This window comes from Cheilinus undulatus, linkage group 15 (assembly GCF_018320785.1).
Source record: "Cheilinus undulatus linkage group 15, ASM1832078v1, whole genome shotgun sequence".
Lineage (NCBI taxonomy): Eukaryota > Metazoa > Chordata > Actinopteri > Labriformes > Labridae > Cheilinus > Cheilinus undulatus.
Genome location: NC_054879.1, coordinates 21,245,019 through 21,266,470, shown reverse-complemented (window position 1 = coordinate 21,266,470; position 21,452 = coordinate 21,245,019). Strand labels below are relative to the sequence as shown.

The 21,452-nt window shown below is 39.0% G+C and overlaps 1 protein-coding gene across 2 annotated transcripts in view; it reads left to right on the top strand.

The window, feature by feature from the left end:
* The window catches only part of LOC121522627 (E3 ubiquitin-protein ligase SH3RF3-like), a 180,707-nt gene that overhangs the window by 117,633 nt on the left and 41,622 nt on the right, over positions 1–21,452 (top strand). For both annotated transcript variants that reach the window (XM_041807176.1, XM_041807177.1), the window contains 4 exons: positions 284–559; positions 5,917–6,012; positions 15,385–15,693; positions 18,718–18,833. In XM_041807176.1, the coding sequence (XP_041663110.1) occupies positions 284–559; positions 5,917–6,012; positions 15,385–15,693; positions 18,718–18,833 (797 nt within the window). The remainder of the gene's footprint in view (positions 1–283; positions 560–5,916; positions 6,013–15,384; positions 15,694–18,717; positions 18,834–21,452) is intronic.

Genomic DNA, 21,452 nt, shown 5'->3' with positions numbered 1-21,452 from the left:
AGGCAATCTTCTAATCGGCTCTGCTGTAGAAAACAAGTTTAAACTGCAGAAAAAGATTTAAAGGATTGGTGGCATAATGGTGTTGGTGGAGACATCAAGAAAAGCAGATATGGTTCAGAAACAAGGGTCATTTTAAAGTCCAAAGGAAGAAAAACACAAGACCCTTTAATGTGACATGTTTAAATATGCATTACAAGGAAATGAAGGATGCATTTATTGCATTGTTTAATGCATATTTTTGCACAGCAAGTCTCACAAGTGAATGTGTGTTTGTTTTTCCCAGAATATTCCAGCGCTGCCTTGTGGTAAAGCCCTCTACTCCTACGAAGGAAAGGAACCAGGCGATCTCCAGTTTTCAAAGGGTGACATCATCATCTTGCGACGCAAAGTGGACGACAACTGGTACCATGGCGAGCTGAATGGATGCCACGGTTTCTTGCCTGCCAGTTACATCCAGCTGCTGCGTCCCCTGAGCCAAACTCCACCACAGGGCAAAGCACTGTACGACTTTGAGGTCAAAGATAAAGACCAGGATAAAGACTGTTTGGCCTTCAGCAAGGTAACAAACACAGACACATGCTGAACATATACACTCTGACTCTGAGACTGTGTTTTCTATATCACACAGAGAATGACTCTGATAAATGAAATATGGATGGAGAGATAGCAGGGATGGCTGTAGCGGGGGTTTACAGCAGGGTAAATACAGTAGTCTAAGAGAACACTTATCTGTGTTGTAAAACCAGGCTGGCTTTTGTAGGAGCACTAATAATTTATCACCACTGACTCTTCTCTTCAGACTGTTTTTCAAAATGCAAATCACACCAACTTCAAACAGAACATGCTCTGCATACCCAAAGGAACAGATTTTAGATTTTAATCCCTTTATTTAATTGCGCTCCTTTTTTACACATTGTTGAAATACTCTTCCATGCTGGTACAAGAGTTTAATACCATGTTAAGGAATGTAACACCCTAAGGCAGGAGGAGACTTTCTTGAACTTTATTATTCTTCCCACAGAGAGAAGACAAAAATCTTTGTCCAGGAATTTGTGACAATAATTCATTTTGGAATGCATTATGTCTGTCTGTATGCTGCATCACTGACTAGGCCTGCATTGTATGAGGAACATTGTATGAATAAGTTGCTTGCAACCATGTGATCCCAGATGTCTGTTGGAGGTCAGGAAGTGGGGGACAGCCACTAGGAATGAATCAGAAAATTTCTACATACATTGATCTGATTTAACAGATTTACCTGGTGTGGATGCGATCAATATCACAAGTGCTCTGTCCTGCAGACCTCCTAGCATTTAGTGTCGTCTGACTAAATGAAGGGAGACAAGAGTCTAGAGGAGTCCTTTATAGAGCTAAGAGGTTGAGCCACTTTAACGTATGAAAAATTATTGTTTTGTAACAAACATGATCTAAATTGACACAGTGATATGCTATCAATCAAATCAGCCTTGTGGGGAGGGTGATAATGTGCCTTTCATAAAAGAGCCCGCACTTGAAACGGCTTTTTTATATCAGCCACAGTAGATAGTTCCTGTTTGAGTGGCAGTTTCCTTTCCTCCATCCTTTGCGGTGTTTAAACCACAATTGAAAAGCCAAACCGTTACCAAATGAAGAGCCATTTTGGGGCAGAAAGACCAGCTCTACTGAGCTGGTCTTAATGATTTGGATCTCTTTTAAGAGAAACATTTCTTTATCAAAACGAGCATGGCTAGAGTTAGTGAGACGAACTTCAGCTGAGGAAACACGGCTAAGAACAGAGTTTTATGTAAAAAAACTGAAAACTGGACTGAACAAAACCAGACAGCTCTGTGGAAATGGACATTCACGGGTGTTGTGTGACACTACTTCTCCAGGCTTTAGACTAAGACAGCAACCAATGAGAGCGAGCACACCAGGTAGCGTCACCAGACGATCATATGTACTTTCAGCGCTCACAACCATAAACAAAACGGTACCTTAATTCCAGCCAGGACTTCATCTTGAGTCTTTCCCTTGTTTAATCATTGTTGCTGCACCTGTAACACATACCAGGACACTCTGTTGTGGAGAGGCAGCAGTCAGCAATCGACAAACATCCTTTTTTTTTTTTCTGAAGTCACGTGATCACGCAAGGTCTTAGGTAGGTCGGTAGGTGTGTGGTCTCCAGTGATCCGACAGTCTGGCTGAGTTGTCTAGTGTTTGCAAGGATTAAAGATGAAAAATCTTTGGAAATTGTCCTGAAGTCTGTGGTCTCCCACGGTTTTAAAATCGTTTCAGATTAAAAAATCGTCTAGTGTGTGGTCAGCCTTAGCTTCATCTGACAGCATCTGAAAGGAGTAAAGGCATGGCCAGAATACGCTGGTTTCCATCCAGTCATGCCTCCTGAATACAAAAATCATTGTTCTAATATTAATATATTCTTCTTTTTAACATAAATGTGACACATTTTAGCTCTTGAGTTGCTTACTTCAAATGCTCATGTCTCAAAGCACTTCATTAATTCCCAAGCTTTTTTGATATGCACTGCTGAAAGCATAGTCCACCAGCACTGGTTGTATGATCGCTGTTCGTCTGGTGGAACATCTAAAAGCTATGTAATAGAAAAATATCAGTAAGTGCTTTTAAAGAGAAACTTCTAGACATCTTGATAGATTCTCTTGTTTCATACTGAGAGTAATCTCAACCAAGATCCCAGGTTATTGTGTTTGATTACAGTCTTGTCATAAGGAGTTTGCAGAGTCCTGCAGGGTCGCAGGTCTGAAGTATTTCTATGTGGAGCATGCATTCGCTCCTTTTTACCAGGGCTTCTTATTCATTTGTCAGGTGTCATACTTCTTTCTGTACCATTGTACCTCTCTCTTTGGATAAGTTAAAGTTGCTTCATATTAATTATCCCTGGTCTGACTTTTTTAAAGGCCCTGCCAGACTCTCAGTCTCTGCTTTTTTAAATTAATTCCTAAAAGTCTGAGTTTAGTTGATATTCTATGGGCCGTTATAGATTGATGGATGACAGAGTTGTTGACATGAAAATCATCCCCATTTGTCAAAGTGTCGATGAAATTTCACTTTGAAGGATGAAATTGGAGCGATAAAGACAGACGTGTGTTTCCAGGTTGGGTTGTGTGTTAACAGTAATTTGTATTCTGTGTACTCTTCTGTTCTTCAAAGCTTATCATTTGTTCCTGCTGTTACACGGACTCATTTGTGCGATGGCTGAACACTCAACGCATCCTCTCACTCTGCTCTCAGAGTGTTTCTGTGGCGAGAAAAATGATTAAATTGTAGTATATCGTGCTCTTCACTGTAGGTGTGCGCAGCATAGTCATGGTCATACAATTTTAACTTGTTCTACATGCAGAGGAACAGACAATCATGAGATATTCATGGTTCACATTATATATTTTTTTGTTTTAGGGCTAAACTAATCAAAAGATTAAAGACTCCAGCTTACACAAAGCCATACTCTCACACAGAGACTCACGCCCCCTGTGGTGTGCTCCATGCACTTTGTCATGCAGAACCAGTGTGTGTGATATTGTTTTCTCAGTGTGAGAGGTAATTACTCAGTATGACTAATACATAGTCATTTAGCAACATTATCACAGCCATCCCTAATGGTCTAAGCAAGACCTTTGCGTTCATGTAAGAAGAACAGAGGGTATAACTTTCACAGTGAAATGTGGGTGTGTGCATGAATGATGAGGAACATTATGAATAATATTGCATCATAAGAGAGATAACAGGATGACTTGTATGAAAAACAAATACAGTTACTAAATGAATGAGTACATGATACCATAATCTGTCTTTTTACTTTACGCATGTAGACATGCATGACTGTTGAATTGTTAAAGGTTAGCAGATTCACCTTAAGACATCAAGACTTGCCATATATAGTACTTTGCAGTTTTTCATTGCATCTAAGATTCGTGGTTTTACAGTGACCCAGCTTTTTTTTTAATTTGGGGATTTTTTGGGGGGATGGTATATGCTGCTTGTAAAGCAAATAAATTACAGGGACAGGGGGAAACCAAATATTTAGTATAATAAAACATTTCCTAGAGCTACTGCCTGGTGGTGATGTGCCTCCACGAAGTTTCTATTTCCTAGAAAGTAAAAGCACAGTGGTAGGTCAGGTAGACAGGCTGGGTTTTTTTCTGTGGTACAGATGTTGGTAAAGGCAGATGATGAGATGTCATGAGTTACCTTTGATCAGTCACTTCCAAAATCGAATTTGTTATCCTTCTGTCTTCGTGGACGAAGTTGGAAGAAAATCCCTGAAAGCCCTCTTGAGCTATGATCTTCACAAGCAAGGAATGCTCACAAGTAGAGCTGAACGATTTGAGAAAATAATCTAATTGCGATTTTTTTCCCCAATATTGAGATTATGATTTAATATGCAATTATTTTTAGGTTCCTCATCTTATGTATTATTCAACAAACATAAGCAATAAATCATTTTATATTATAACCAATACAATATTAGATAAATTAAACTTGGGATAAAAAATTGAAACAACATCTAATTGGGATTCTGGCTCATATAGCAAATTTGACATCAATTGCTATACTGAAGGAATAATAATTTTTTGATGCTATTCTGATTTTGATTAAGAAAATCATCTACATGATCAGGAAAAGTTGGATTTTAGTAAACTAGTTCGATAAAAGACATTTGTATGTATGCATAATGTGTAGAGCATGAAATCTCTGCTGCAAGAAAATGATTTCAAATTGGTATTTTAACACATTTCAGGACAAAAACAATATTGCACTGTCTGCGATTTGGAAATTGCAGCAGGTCATATTGCGATTTAATCTAATTTGCGATTAATTCCCCCGCCCTGCTCACAAGCCCTGTGACCATGACCTTTTGCCCCATGACCTCAAATATCGTATCAGTTCATCCTTAAGCCAGGATGACCATTCATGCAAAGTTTGACAAAAACTTTGGAAGGTCTTTGAACCTTAAACCAACATTTTACTTGTTCACTTAAGAAAAAAAAGGAAAATAGATAACTCTATAAACAGCCCAGTCATTAAAAAGGGAGAGAAAAACACATTTATTACACATTTTATTATCTTTGGAAGTATTTAACAAAGTTTGACAGTTAACATTAGTACTGATAGCTTGCATACTTCGTACAAACTCCTAGAAAGAATAGCAGACAGATTCATATTTACGGAAATGGTCTTCACATTTTAGGGAAGTCAGCTGTTTGAGCATGTTTAAGTGATACACGATACATAGATAGAGATACACAATAATACTGGCCCAGTATGTTTACTGTGTAAGACATACAAATCTTTGAGTAATTATTTCTGTTTAGTTTTTCCTCTTGTCTTTATATTCACTTAACTTCTTTAAAACTCGGGTGGCATTACTGCATAACACATAATCTTAAAGCCCAGGTTGTCCTGACAAAAACAAAAAAAGATGTTTAGAGCTTGACTGCATCACAGGATTGCTGTTTTAAAACCTTTTTAAGACAATAAATCCAGGCGAGACCAAATTGATCTTGCCTAAGAGCAAATTGACACATGACTGCAGGAGCTTGGGATCAAACCGCCAACCTTCCAGTTTAGAGACGACTAATTCTAACCACTCATCCACAGCCACCACAATGTCTATGTGCTGTTGCCTGGATGAATGTGAAATATATCCCATGCTATTGGATATGTGAAACAGTCTTTCTGACATATGCCAGGTTTACATGCTGTGTTTTAATTATTTGGCCAAATAATTTCTGTTCACGTGTCATGAGCACTATCAGGAGGTTTGATTGAAGATATCTAGTCATATTGATATTTTGTCCCCACATGGTGTTGCTGCAGTGTGTGCAGGTTTGTATGTGTGTCTGTTGTCTCACTCTTTCTCTCTCTCCCTCTCTCTCTCTCTCTCTCTCTCTCTGTCTCCAGGATGAGGTCCTGACAGTAATCAGGCGTGTGGACGAGAACTGGGCAGAAGGCATGCTGGGAGACAAGATTGGCATTTTCCCTATTCTCTATGTGGAGGTAGACCCACAGACTTCACACTCACACAAACACCAGCACACTTCAATATCAAAACTACGTAGGGAGCGTTAAAATCAACAGAGATGTTGCGTCAGAACACCTGTGTTAGAGTAAATCATTTATAAACCCTGGACTGTTGAAAGAGGCGGCTGAAAGTATTCCTTTCTATAGGGAAAAGTGTGTCCTGTCTATTAAAAAGCGTATAACTATCACCATCTTGGATGCGTACTTGGTCAAAAACGTCCTCCAAATCCCTTTTGTGTCAGTCAGCTGTTGTCAGTACTACACTTTCTTTGTCTTTTGAAGCTCAGCTTCTCTTATACTTAATTCAGAGCACACATTAACTGTTATGGGTCTTGATATGTATATTTTCCGGCCTACTTTTAAAACCCTCCTAACCCAGGTTAAAAGAGGCTGAAAGATGCCCAATTAAGAAAAAGAGCAGCAATATGGATCTAATGTCGACATTGCAATGACATCAGAATGGCGCTCATTTACCAGTTATAGTATTTGTTCATCATCCTGGTGGAGAAAATAAAAAAAACACCCCCAAAATACAAATTACATTAGACATGCTGTTTGAAGCTTGGCTGAGGTGGAGTTTTCTTTAAGGGATTTCCTCTCGGCAAAAGGATAAAAACCCTACACTCGAAACATTTTACTGCCTTTCATCATGCCATGCCTGTCAAGAGTGAGATGTAGTTCACTTTTATCCTTGTGCAACTGAACAAAAAATCATGCACAATTTGCTCTGGATCACATTTAATACCATTAAACCGTGGTAAAAAACCCATTGGTAGAAACATAAATGATGTGTCTTACTTTAGTTCTCCCTGTTGTTAAGGCTTTGCTTTTTTCTCTCCTTCAACACCAATTTGCAAATACACTAATACTCTCGCAGCCCCATCCAAAACAAATGATGAAACCTTCAAAACTGACGGGAGGTTCGCTGGAACGAGGAGGCACTGCTTTACAAGTGTGTTTGTCAAGACAAACAGACTCTTATCCGGTGTGTTGTGAATACACAAAGCATAGCATGGAGAAATCCATTAAGGTAGAAACGAGAGAGACACAGATACTAATGGAATGACTCATCACTCATGCTGCTTTTTAACATTTTATTGCTTTTCATTTGCTATTGAAAGAGCATGGATTGTATGGGAAGAAATTAAGTGGTGTACCAACGCATAGGTATCTGCATTTGATAAACTCTTTCACTCTTATTGATAGTCACATCCCTGAAATTAGCTGTTTTAACGAACGACTCTCTTAGGTGACCATAATTACAGCTTAGATTGAGGAACGTCATGACAAATCCTCACAGACACACAGGGGTTCCCATTAGATAGAGATGCATCAATAATTTAGAGCTCTCCATCACTCAGACACAGCAGGGGTAAGGGGCAAGTCGTGTGTGTGTATTTTAGTGTTTGAATGTGTGTGTAGTGGGAGCTTAATTAGAAGCCCCAGCTGGACTTGTGCTGATCTGTGAGTGTTTTCATGCGTGTGTTCATCACTGGATATAAAGCTCCTCTTATTACTGTTGTGTCAAGCTCAGACATGGATGCAGACTGCTTGTGTTAATATTTGCTCTCTGAATTCATTAATTGGGGATGAGGGCTTTGCTGATGATAGGAATGCCATTGAAATAGACCAGATTTCACTGGAGGAGGTTTAAGTGATTGGAAGTCATAACATATAAAGAAAATGCTGCTTTCTGAGCCTTTATATCAAACTCAAACACAGCAGGGGCCGGATTCTGAATGTAGGTCAAACCTGAGAGCTTAACAGGGTCAACTTCTAACCATAAACTGTCAGATTTAATGAATTATGGGGGGGAAAAAAACTTAGCATGGATTTTGAGATTTTCAAAGGTCAAAATGCTAAGTTTAAGGCTCAAATTCTGAGACACAGGAGCTAAGTAGTTCATAAGGTCAAAATTCATGAAATTAAAAGTTCTTGTAATGTTTTAAATGCCAAAGATATGAAATAGAAAGTCAAAATCATGAGTTTAAAAGCTCAAATTATGAGATAAAATGCAAAATCATGAGTTTTACAGGTCAACATGTCACTTGAAACTTGAATTTGTTAATCTTAAAGGGCAAACTATGTGATTAAAAGCCAATGTTGTGAATCAAAAACCTCCAAGTATGAAATAAAAAGACAAAGTCTGTCATAATTTTGAGATTTAAAATTAAAATTATGAAATGAAAACACAAATAATTTTTTTTTCCACATTCCTGACTTTTTATCTTATTATTGCTTGTGTTTACTTCTTCAGTTTTTTTTATGACTTAACAAATATATTTAAATCATCAGGACTAAGCTTACATTTTTATACTGGAGAAAATCTGCAGACCTCAAAGCAGTGGGGCGGTAATAATAGAAATATGATCTTGTGGGCCAGGTTCGAGTTTGGCACTGCTGCTTTATACAGCTGGAATGTTGGCAGAGTTGAAAAAGCATGTGGCTGCTTTAGTGTTTGTCTGTTTTCTTTGAAAGATTTTACAGCTTTTACACTTCTATTTACCCCCTAAGTGATTGTAAATTCAAATGTGCAATTATGCTGTTAATATTTCAAGGAAGTGAAATGGAAATGTTGTGTTACACAGTTAAGCCTTAAACTGCTCTTAAGTTGCACAAGGTTGTTGCAAAAATTGTTCTAAGTCAACTAGGGCCACAGTAATCGATTCATTTTGTAATCGAGTACTCTATCGATTCTTCTGGCGGTTGATCAAGTACTCTAATAAGAAATATTGCTTTTTTTTTTTCTTTTTTTTTTAACCAATCACTTTTGCTTTTTTAAGAGAAGTACTAGACAAATGAGAAAAAAGATGCTGGGTCCCTTAAATGAACTACTTCTATTAGAAGTTGGTATTAACAGATTTTCTAAAGAAAATATATTTAACGAAGTACAATTAAGTTCTGATGACAGTTTACATTTCTTAAAGTTACAAGGAAAGGAGGTTAAATTACATTACATTACATTACATTAGCATATGCCATATCTGGGGTTTTAAGGATCCTCTCCCAGGAAATTTTTGGTGCCAACACTTTAATTTTTTTCTATTGTAGTTTATTTCTATTCTCCAATTTGCCATTAAAGTAAAGGGACACTTAATCATTTTAAAATCCTCTAGTCTTTGCATGAATGTAAAATTTCGCATTATAGTACGAATAAAGCTCCATCATTAACACAGTGGGCTGATGATGTCTGAAAGGTAAACCTTTATATTACAGGATTATGGTCCTTTTTTTTTCAAAGGGTGTTCACGTTTAATTTTTGCACATTTTTGTTTGTTTATCCACCATAATAATCTGACCTTTAAGACCATCCACTGACATGGAGAACACATTTCAAGGGATAAAGCTGCCTTTGTGAACTGTTGAATCCTGACTGTATGATGATGAACTTTAAACTATTTAGTCTCGGTCACTGTCTGTCGCAATAGCATGTTTCTATTCAATTGGTGTCAATTTATTATCAATATAAGTCTTATCAAATTATTCAGAATGCTGAAACGTGAAAAATACGCTGTAATCAAGACGTCAGTATGCTGGTTTACTGTACAACTGTCGGGTCAATCAGAGAAGTTTATGAAATGCCCTGAAGTCTGCAGACACAAACTGAGCACTGTCCCAAATCATGCATGTTACGTTATAGCAACAGTGAAAACAAGTGCATTGTGCCACACAAATAGCCGTCCAAATAGCACACAGTGCTACACATGGCGCGATGTCCAAGATTACAGCATGGGCGTATATGGATACATGACTGACTTAAGCGAAGCCTTGAGACAGATAATCTGCCTCAAGGAATTTTTTTGAATCGAATTACCTGAATAATTCAAGGAATCATTTCAACCCTAAAGTCAACATGTTTTGTTCGTCAACCCTGTAATATTTCACTGGAGTGCTTTGGGTTAGTATATCTTCAATGCATTTGGTAATCATTCCTGAAAAAGATACTAATATTTCAGTTAGGAATGCACATTATTGTTTGCATCTACAGATAATAGCTTTAAAAGCTAATTATCAGGATTGGCAAAAATGAAAATTTCTGCTAACAAATCACCAACACTCATCTACATAATGTACAAGTAAGTTTGTGCAGTTTGAAACAAAATCAATAGACTAAACTCAGCTCAGTGTTTTTTCATCATTTCATACTTCATATTTTCTTCACTGATTTTGATTCCTTAAAACGAGACATATAAATGTTGTTTTAGTTCAGTCGGTAAAGCAGCTACCCATGTACAGTGCATTCAGTGAGAACTCAGACCCCTTTACTTTATACTATTTTGTTTTGTTGCAGCCTGATGCTACACTAAAACATATTCTCATTAATCTACTGTCAGTACCCCATCATGACAAAGTAAAAACAAAATTAAAAAAAGATTGCACATTTTTAAAAATAGAAAACTGAAATATGACACTGACATAAGTAGGGGTGGGTAAAAATATCGATTAATCGATGCATCGCAATATTTCCTCCCCCAATTCAATATTGATTCAGCAAATCCTCTGAATCGATTCACCTCCTGGCCAGTGGGGGTTGCTGTGCGTCTGATTCACGTTGTATGGACGGAGGCCGCACTCGACCAAACAACATCTAACCATAACCATGTTATGTGAGATTTATCACAATTTCCAAGAGGACAGAAATAATATTTAAGTTTACATGCACTTAACTTTTTCAGTGTTTATACAGAACTGTCATGTTTTTTACTTTTGTACTCCATATGCACAAATAAGTTATTATTGTGCAAATTTTTATTTTCAGATGTTTTATTGCTCAAAAATGTGAGGTGACTTACCAAATACGTTCACATGGGCATGAAAATAATTATTAAAAAATTGTCAACAGGTTATTTGTGTATTTCTACTTCTTACTGAATCGACATAGAAGCATTTAAGTCAATATCGAATTGCAACCTAAAGAATCGAGATCGAATTGAATCGTGAGGTTCTTAACAATACCCAGCCCTAGACATAAGTATTCAGACCCTTTGCAAAAAACCCTTGAAATTTAGCCAAGGTCTCGATCTTTGTTGAGATGTTACTTCTCCTTGATTGGAGTCCACCTGAGCTAAATTAAACTGATGTGGATATGACTTGGAAAGGCACAAACCTCTCAATAGAAGGCCTCACAGCTGAAAATGCATTTCAGAGCAAAAACTAAGTCATAAGGTCAAAGGAACTGCTTGCAGATCTCACAGACAGGATTGTTGCAAGGCACAGACATGGGGAAAGCTACATTTTTTTTGCAGCACTGAAGGTTCCCAAGAGCACAGTGGCCTCTTTATTTCTCCAATGGAAGAAATTTGGCACAACTAGGATGCTTCCAAAAGCTGGTGACCTGGCCAAACTGAGCATCAGGTTGTAACATAACAAAAGTGAAAATTGAAGGGAGTCTAAAAACTTTCTGAATGTACTGCATGCATCTATCAGTATCCACTAAAATGGGTTTAGAAATATCAGTATTTCACACATTGTTAAAAATCCAATACTGTGCTTCGCCATTTTTATTTTCTGCCACACTGTCATCCGTTTGATGTTTTGCCCATTTGATGACATTTTTTCTTTTGTTGGCTTCATTTTCCCTTCTTGAAATGACAAATGAAAATCATCCCATTATTCAAACCCTTTCTCAATCATTTTTGTGCATGAAAGGAAATTACTCTTTATTTTTGATGTTGGTGATTGGTTTTCAAACCAAAAATCAAATCCTCATTCATTTTTTCATGTTTTCACTATGCATTTCAGAAACAACTCCACTGATGATAAGACACTTTTGCACAAGACCTCTTTCATGCTAATGTAGCATGTCAATTGAGTGACAGACTGCATGTTTCATTACCCTCTGTCATAATAGAATCTTTTTGTGATCATAATTTGGACATTAGTTTTATATTAAAATGAATTCCCATGTTAATGAATAAGAAGCTTAATTGTGTGCAGGTGGATTCCAGTGGTCTGCTTTGAGTCGGTTTTCTTTGATTCCATATTTATGTCACTTTTCTGTGTCTTGATGAGTATTTTTGTGTTTTACAAGTCTAAACTCAGCTTTGCTTTCCTTGGGTGAGCAGATTGGTTCATGTTGAAGCAGTGAGGGTGGATTTGAGGTCAGCTTTCAGTACAGATCTCAAAGGAAGGTTCATGCAAATAGGAGAGTGTCGAGGACAGCTTTCTGATGGATTTGGATGACACATTATAACCCCTGTCTAGGGCATCTCACTTTCTTCTTTCTCCCTGTAGTTATCTGAGTGTCTCTGCAGTTAGATGAGTTTTGCACAAACCTCACCTGCTTCTGGTCAGTGCGTATGTGTGCATGTGCACGAGCATGCATGCGACTTGCTGGCTTTTCATTTTCGCAGTGCAGATGTCCACTCATCAGCTCAAGTCTCACTTTTACCTGGAGAGACACCCACTGCCTTTCCTCCTCCAAAAGGTGTGGAGTACAGAGAGTACAGTTAGCTCAACACATAATAGATGACCTTGGAGATTTCATTCAGCCAAAAGAGCCCAGTGAAGAATTGTCTCTATCAACGTCTCTCAAGCTCTCATGCACATATCCTGCATGGGAAGAAATCTGCACACATGCACACATTCCCTTATCTCCCTCTCTGCAGCATGACCAGGCACTAAAGCAGAAATAGTTACAGAGACAGGGTACATCCATGTAGAGGAAGTTGTATAATCGGTTGCAGTTTTCTTTGCTTTGAGTTTGATACCCTGCTGACCTTATCTAGGTGTTTGTTTGTATGTATCGGTATGCTAGTCAGCCTCATGAGAGCAAACTGAGTTATATCCACAGCATCAATCCATCATGCTTATTAGCATATGATTTGGCTTTGATTAGCATATCTATTAATATGGAAATGAAACATCACCGTCACTGAGCCCAGACAGGCTTGGCCCTGTACACTCTCCCTCTTTTTCTCACAGATACACACACAAATAGAAACACACGTAGAAAGAAATTCTTGTCTTTGTCTCCAGGGAATGTTCAGGAGTTTGAGGTTACGCCAAGCAGACATGATTGCGATGTAAATTTGTTAGAGGGCGTATTAGTTTGTGTCCCTGTTTCATTTTGACCTCTCTCTGTGTCATTGGGGGGGGGGGGGGTGTTGCCTGAAGATAATATCTCTGAACACTGAACACGTGTGCTTTCAAACAAAGAATATCCATGCAATAGGTTTACATCAGTGGTAGTCTTTAAAGTCATGTGTAGTATTTGCTTAATAGGTTCTGTTTTTTCCCACTGAAGAGAAAAGTATGGAGCACTGCCCAGGGAAAATGTCATAGCGTTTCTCTGATGACGGGGTTGAACAAACATTTCCCATTGTACACAGTATATCATCCATATGGAATGATGCATCAAACAGCTGCATGTCAAAAATGTGGTATGTTAAAAATTCATTTCTTCCTTATAAACTTCAAACAGTAAACCTCTGTATATTTTATATTTATCTTATACAAAGTTCACTGCTCATGAAAATCTAAAATCCACATCTCAAAATACTCAAAAATTGTGGAAAAGTCTAATTTGCAAAGGTTTCCTGAGCCTTCATTCTCTCACACTGGTTTAGTACACACAACTGCAATCATTGGGAAGACTGCTGCCTTGACAAATGTCCAGAAGACAAACATGGACACCCTTCACACCCTTTCAAGAGGCTTTGAGGTCGAGATGGGTAATAAAGGGGCTCCCACAGCAGTTGCACCTTAGCACATGCACACTGGAGGGAAATTTCATTCCACTCTGTTGTATCCTGGGTCATCTGTGGCCAGTAACTTTGCAGAAGAAGAGCTGCCAATGTCCATTTGCTGTTGGGATGGCCCAGTAAGTTTTCCTTACTGCCTTGGTTTCCTGCTTTGGAAAAGAAACACTTTGAAAATCTAAGCCTGGAACCCATTTAGAACCCCACGTACAGTTTAGTACAAAATGGTTTTGTCTTGGCCCACCCTTGACTCAAACGCCACATAGATGGATGAATAATGGCATACCAGAGGCTAGTTGTTCCTTCGAGTGCTGGGTCTGGGAGAGGTCTCAGTAACGGCCCAACTTGGTAGATGTGTTCTCCTTCAACCATAACCTGAACCTGCCTTGTTTGTCCTTTCTGCCAGGGCGACCTGGATAGAGGATCAGCATTTCTCCTTCATGTACAAGGGTGGTTTTTATGGTGTACTTGAAGTTTGCCAGCCGAGCTGCCCATTGTCTATGCACTGTTCAAAGCCGGGCAGTCACTAGGGTTTTATTTGTGAACACATTGAATTCTACAACATAAAGATGGTCCTTAAGTGACTCTCTGTTTAAAAGAGGCAACAACTCCAGTTGAAAGGAGCTTTAGTTCTGGTTATCTCACTCTGCTGGGTGGAGGCTGTGGCTTGCATAAACCATAACCCTCTCTTTACCTCCTTGCACCAGTATTATTAAATGTCTTTTACCTACAAAACTCCAAGTGTCCCTCATATGAATCTGTGTCAGCATTGAATTTAATGAGTAAAATGATTTAACTGATGCAGGGGGACTTTAAAAGAAACTGAGCAAACTGAAGGACAGAACACCTCATCATCTAATCTTAATAAGTGACTGAATTAATAGAATGAAAAGAGATTTACTTCTGCCAATCAGCAGAGCTTTGTTAAAGGGACAGAAAAACTATTCACTTTTCATGAAAACCGATAAAATAATTAATGTGATGTTGAATTTTAAACTGGGTTTTAATGTTTCAGCGTCTTGAAGAAAAAATATTTTCATTGAAACTTAAAAACAGAGAAGTGGAACTTAACCATGAGGAACATGGAGATAACTGGGTTTTTTTAGTATGTGCAGTGCATGATGCGTAACAGAATTTGGTGCAGTTTGATACATTTAAATCTCATTTAAGACTGTAACCACCCGTCCTTTTAGAGACATTAATAATTTAGATGCCATGAAACATCAGTGATTTGTCCAATTGCTCTAAAGAATTAACAGGAATGGTACAGTTGAGAAGAGAAAGAATAATCTAGTCTAACAAAAGGGTGCTCTGGTTTTGGTAGGATGTGTGTGGGAGTATTTGCGTATTTGACAGAGAGAGACAGCGAGAGTGTGTGTTACACTGAAGGAGTCTCTCTGGACCAGCTGTTGTAAGTGATGATTGTTATGCTGCTGGTTTGAAAAGCTGCCAACAAGAACAAGGGAGGAAAGGCCACACAAAAACACTCCTCATGTGTGCTGGAGGTCTTGTTATGAATGTGAACCACTGAGGACTGAAATCTAACACCTGAACTTCTCCTCTGCTCTCTCTTTCCTCTCATCCTCCTCTCCCTCTTCTCCTTCGGTCCTGCCAACCATGTTTTTCTCCTCTTCTCTGCTCCCCTCAGTTAAATGAAACGGCCAAGCAGCTGATGGAGATCGACAAACCCACGTCAACCAACGCTCCAGGTCCAAGCTCTGAGCCAGCCCCTCTGGGCCCCTGCTCGCCTGGCCCCTCCCCTAGTGCCTCCCCGTCCAATGGGAATGGTTCTGGACATCGGAGAGGTGAAGGGAAGAAAAACGCAAAGAAGAGGCATTCGTTCTCTGCGCTGTCCGTCAGTCAGAGGGCCGCCCAACTCAACAACAGGCACAGCATGGAGATCTCCCACCCTGTCCTCATCAGTTCCTCTGACCCCAGAGCTGCTGCACGCATCCAGGTACACACACAACAACACACACATACACAAGAAATGTAGCAGGGGGTATTCACATCCTTTCATTCAGGGAAAATAAATGCATCTCATAATTCATTGAGAAACTCCCAATTCATTTCCTAAAAATAGAAAATCTTGTGACTGCTGCCATTGCTGGTCTGTCACAACTCCTTTATTAAATTTATTCTCTGCTACAAACACATCTTTGTGGGTTTGGAGGAGCAGCTTTTATGAACATTTCTTGCAGAGATATTAAAATCCAGCTTACTGTCACTTCTCCTGTGTAACCATCCTCTGCTCTACGTTTGAATACAAATAATGCAGGTATCAGTGTTCCCCACACTTTTAGAATACATGGGTGAGGCACTGAGGTATATTTTCAGTAGCCTAAGTGTATGCTACCTTTTTTTTCTTTTCTTTTTGTTATTTCTATATAATCACCATTACCTACTTGTAGATCCCTACTGTAAATATTTCAACTGAAGTGTGACAACTCATGTAAAAAAGTATGTTGTTAATTTTCCTGAGATAAGAGGTGTCATTTCTGCAGGTGCAGCTGCCACTATCACATTCTACATGAGATTAGACGTGACTTAAAAAAAAAACAGAATGGCACTGATTAAGTCAGAAGTTGAATGAAGGAGCAGCTAGGGTGGAAGAAGGTTGCAAAAGCAGCTTGCAGAGTGAGCAAAGTGAAGCTCCTTGCTGCCGACATTATCCTGTTCTCCTCCATTCAAGTGTGATGGTTGCAATATATGACCATCATCAATAAGCCTCCACACACACAGTTCACCTGCTATGGTTATGGAAAATAGAGTGAAACCTTTCAAAAGAGAAGTGTTATTTTTCGAGAGTACAATGTATTGTTGATGAGTACTTTCAAAAAAGCAGAAACACAAAAAATCGAAGTTACAGTGTATAATATTAAGCCTAGCAGCATTTAGTGGAACAAACTTGGTATACATAAAACTTTACTGACAGGCCTCTACACTACTGTTGACTCACCTGAATATATAAAATAGTTTTATTTGTATTAACATAGAACAAACCCTTTATTCATACATGGTGAGGTTCTGCTCCAAGACCACTAGCATCACATAAGTCACTTCCATGATTCACTCTCTTTGACCGGCCCGCCTGACGGCCTGTGAACTCACACACAGTCATGAAGACAACAGTGACGTCTGCATATGATGAGCTGTAGGGATCACACTTGTAATGTGGCTAGTCTGTCAGCCAAGATTGGACAAGAGTTTTGTTGCATCATCTGACGTCTTTATGTGGCTCCTTAAACTGGCCACACACTAGACTAGTGGTTTTAGACTGTTCTGGCAGCAGGACCCACTACCACCTCCTTTTGGCTAGAAACTGTGGTCTAAGTTTTTAAAGAATCTCAATCACTCCAATATATTTAAGAAGAAATGAAATTTACCTCAAGAGGAACAAAACACAGTTAAACTAAGAGACGGGACCAAAATAAACATGCTAAAAAGGTGTATAGTTACAATGAGCCTGCATGCATACATTTTGTTTGTTTCTTTTCCTCAGACAGTATGGAAGTCTTGGTGAATTCATGAGAATAAGCTAGTTATCTTGGAAAAACCAGCTTTGTTATCATAAGAAAATGAGATTAGTAAGTGGAAATCTTGATAGAATGAGACTGAAATCTACTCATCAGATAAAAAATATGGATGAGTCCACTCAGGGCTTCTTTACATTATAGACTTTTCGCCACAATTTCTTTCCAGGCACTTGTTCTTGACACACTGGAAAGAGCTCTGTTACCCACCACTTGAGAACCACTGCACTAGATGAATATCAAATGTGTTTAATATTTACGACTAGGTTAGGAAGGCAATGATCAAGTCAACACAGAACAACTTTAAGGCTATTTTGACAAATGATTGTTCGCGACAAGCCATGGTTCGGGACACACCCCCACGAATGTCTGGGGAGGTAAATCTGGGCTAAAATCTGGCTTAAAGTTGTGTTGTGAATGGCAATCTTTAGCAAAACCAAGTGGTTTTCAACCTTTTTTTAGTCTTAAGACACACCAAAGACCAAGCAAAAATCCCAGGCACACCATATCAGTACAAAATTAAAGCCTCTTTAAAACATCTAGCAGTAAGGCAAGTTATTGTATAGTTATAGTAATAGTTGTACAGCTTCTTATTGCAGACAAAGACTTGCCTTGCCTTGCCACACCATTTGAGAACCATTGCAACAGGCTATAGCCCTACTTGGGACAGCAGGAGCTCAGTCTGTAGGGACTTGGACTGGGTAAAAGAGGGTCATCAGTTGAAGTCCCTGTACAGACCAAATAATAAAGACTGGGCTGACTGATGAAGAGTTGACATTCAATCTCCTGGACCCTCCTCTTGAGCAAGGCACTGAACTGCTGCTCAACTGCTCAGGTGATCTAACTCATGCAAACCCCCCTTACACTAACATCTCTCCATTAGCGCATGTCCATAAGATCCAGTTTGTGCATGTAAGTGTTTTCCTCCCCTATGGGAGAAGCATCAATAACAGAATCAATAATAGAGTAAAACCACTGAATTTCATCTATAAAGTGTCTTCTTCTTCACTCTGTTAATATGTGGTTTTTGAGGAAAAAAGTCAGCATAAAGACGGATGCAGTTGTACTATGAATCTTCCATCCTCTGACTTTCCTTGGCAGTAAACACAAACGTACAGTATGTTTGGTCAGCCAGAGTTCACTATGAGCTCTCCTTTCCACCAGACTTTATTTTATTATTATTATTTCCCCTGCTCTGACAGTTCCATGTAAATAAAATCATTCCTCTTTTTGATAGCTGTAGACTGGAGGCACATTTCTGTTACATTTGCTGTTAAATTTATTGCCTCTGGTTGCATTCACACCATGGCTCAATGTGTTTTGAAATAACACCCAAGATGCATATTGAAAAGCTGAAAATGCCGTCGCTACATATTGCAAGCAATGCATTATCTTAAAAGGGGAACTTCACTCAGCTTATATGTGTGTTTCTGTGTTTGTGTCTTTAGGATTCGTCTCACCCGGGTCCCTCTCCCTCCTCGGCAGGGGTACTGGTGCCCCCCAAAGTGGCATCCATTACCTCTGAGCTGCTGGCCCATGCCAAGGTGCAGCTGCCACTCAACATGTGAGTACATATCAGCCCACACACCTGAGACCTGTTTGTTGTCCCACTTCCATCCACCTGTTCTGCTTTTCAGCACAGTGGATTTGTGCCTGAGATCCATCATGATTTCAGAACCCGCCTCCTGGCAGCGTTAAAAATATTTCCTCTTTTGTGCCCAGAGTTATTGGCCATGTTCCACCACCTCTGCAACCACATTTACTCCTCCACCGGTCAAGGATGAAATTCCCCTCAGGAAGCAAAATATAGTCACACACCATTCGTTCAGTTGTGTGATGTTTACATCGGTGTTTCATAGCAGGAATTCAGGAGTACTGCCATATGGCTTTTACTGTACACTTCATTTTGCAAAGTGTTGTGTGCTTTTATAGAGAGGAGCCTTGGGAAATAATTCATCACCAACTGTTGAACAACAGACAATAACATGCTCAGTATTAACTAACAAGTGCAGCAGTGAATATACCTTTAGTTCAGATCAGTAACTCTTTAATAGTTCAGCTGTTAAGAGATTTTTGTTTTATTTGATGGTGAAAACAGTTTATCACAGGCAAAAGCCTTGCAGACACTCTGCTTACATGGTCGGCATCTTAATTCTCCTTGGCACTCAGGAAAACTCCAGCATCTGTCTAAAATGTCTGAACATTCATTACATAGCACTGTGGATGTTTTACATGACTCTGTTTTAACACACAGGACAAACGATTTGGTTTAAACAGGCTGTATTTTGAGACATGCTACTGGTTTTAGTTTGTTAACAAGTTGATTATTTCTCAAATGGATTACCATAAAATCTGGAGTATAGGATGCACCTTTAATACCTGTTTTTCATCTAAAATGTTGGCTGCAGTTTATATTCCAGGGTGACTTGAATACCAGTACTAAGATGTGACATCATCACTACAAGTGACAGGCAGCTACCACTGTTGCACACTGCAGGAGAGCTTCTGCGATTGAAAGACTATTTTGTATTGCAAGCATTCGCCTTGGCTTCCCATCTCAGAATGTGCTGGAATATGTAAGAACACAAACCACACCAGCGGAGGGTGGTTGCGCATTTTAACCGCTTTTCCCCCTTGTTAGGTCACGACCATGCATTTAAAGAAAACGGGGAGTTTACTGTTAGGACAAGGCAGGCAGAAAAAGGCAGAGTACCTCACAGGCTGCGAGTCTCTCTCACAACAGTCAAGCAGACTGAGAGTTCAACTACCCTATTTCAGATAGTAGATGTGCAAACTCCTCAAGGTGAAAATAGATGGTGCTAAATGAGCCACACATCTGCACAGACAACATTGTGGGCTTTGCCGGAAAAAATGGAAATCATCACACAAGAGATTTGTGTAGAATGCTTTTTTTTAAGGTATGTTCCTGTGGTCTGTATGCCTTTATTTAGAGAGGAGGACAGTGGATGGGGGGGGGGCTGCAGGCCGGACTTGAACCAGGGTCACATGCATTCAGGGGGCACGAACCAAATCCCAGAAAATCTGCGCCCCAAAACTTCTCAACCTGTGTAGAATTTGAAAACAGACCATGGCTTATACAGGCCAACTTCTAATTTTATGATTTTTGACAAAAAAAACGTCTGTCAAAAAAGCACAAGTATCTTACTTTTCCTATGCCTGCGCACAGTCATATATCTGTACAAAATTACACAGTTACTGCCTTTTTATACAGTCAATAGCTACTTCCTCTGCAGTTCTTTCAAAAGATACAAGTTGACATTAGAGATACATTAATGATACTTGATTTTAGGTTGATACAGTTTGGGATTAAGGTTCTACATTAATGTTTTCTGTGTGGAGCCATGAGTGAAAGTATTCGGTAAGTTTAGGTGCGAGGTTAAATAGCTCCATTTCGCAGGTTATGGCTCAACAAGGAGTTGGGTGAGCCTGGTCTTCCGTTTGGGGTAAGAAACCAGAGGGGTGATCAAGAGTACACCATAAGAAAGAATTGTCCAGTGACGGTAATATTTAAAAGTAGAATGCTAAAATGTAATACTGACAAATATGAGGCAATTGAAAACTCTGTCTCTCATTCAGTATTTCTTTATTTATTTCTCTTTTTGTTTCTGTCTTTGTATTGTGTAACACTGTTATGTTAAACAAAAACGATAAATAAAGTATTTAAAAAAAAAGCACAAGCACAGAGTACATTCAGCTCACAGATGTAGTGTGGTGTAGTGTGTAGCACAGCTATCTAAAATTTAGTCATTGTCTTAAGTTCAGAAATTTTACTACTTTTAGTCACATTTTAGTCATTTTTAACCTTACCTAATCAGGTACAATATTTCCCCTAAAATATACTTACGGAAAAGAAAAAGTGGTGATTTTAAAAAGTACAAAAAAAGTGCAAGTACACAAAAAAGCTTCTCAATTGCAGTAGAGTAAATCTAATTAGTTACTTTGCACCAATACTTAAATGTAACCTCAGTTGTCAAATCCAGATGACTGGTGAGATGCCAATGCTAAAAAGGGCTGTTCTGTACTTTACCTCATAGTTAATCTCCCAGGAGTTCCTGAGATATACAGGTATCAAGGTGACCCTTGTATGCCCAGTTTTGTGTGAACCAATTTGTGGTAAGACCTTGAGATTGAGGACAATATGGGTATTTTTGGAAAGAGGGGA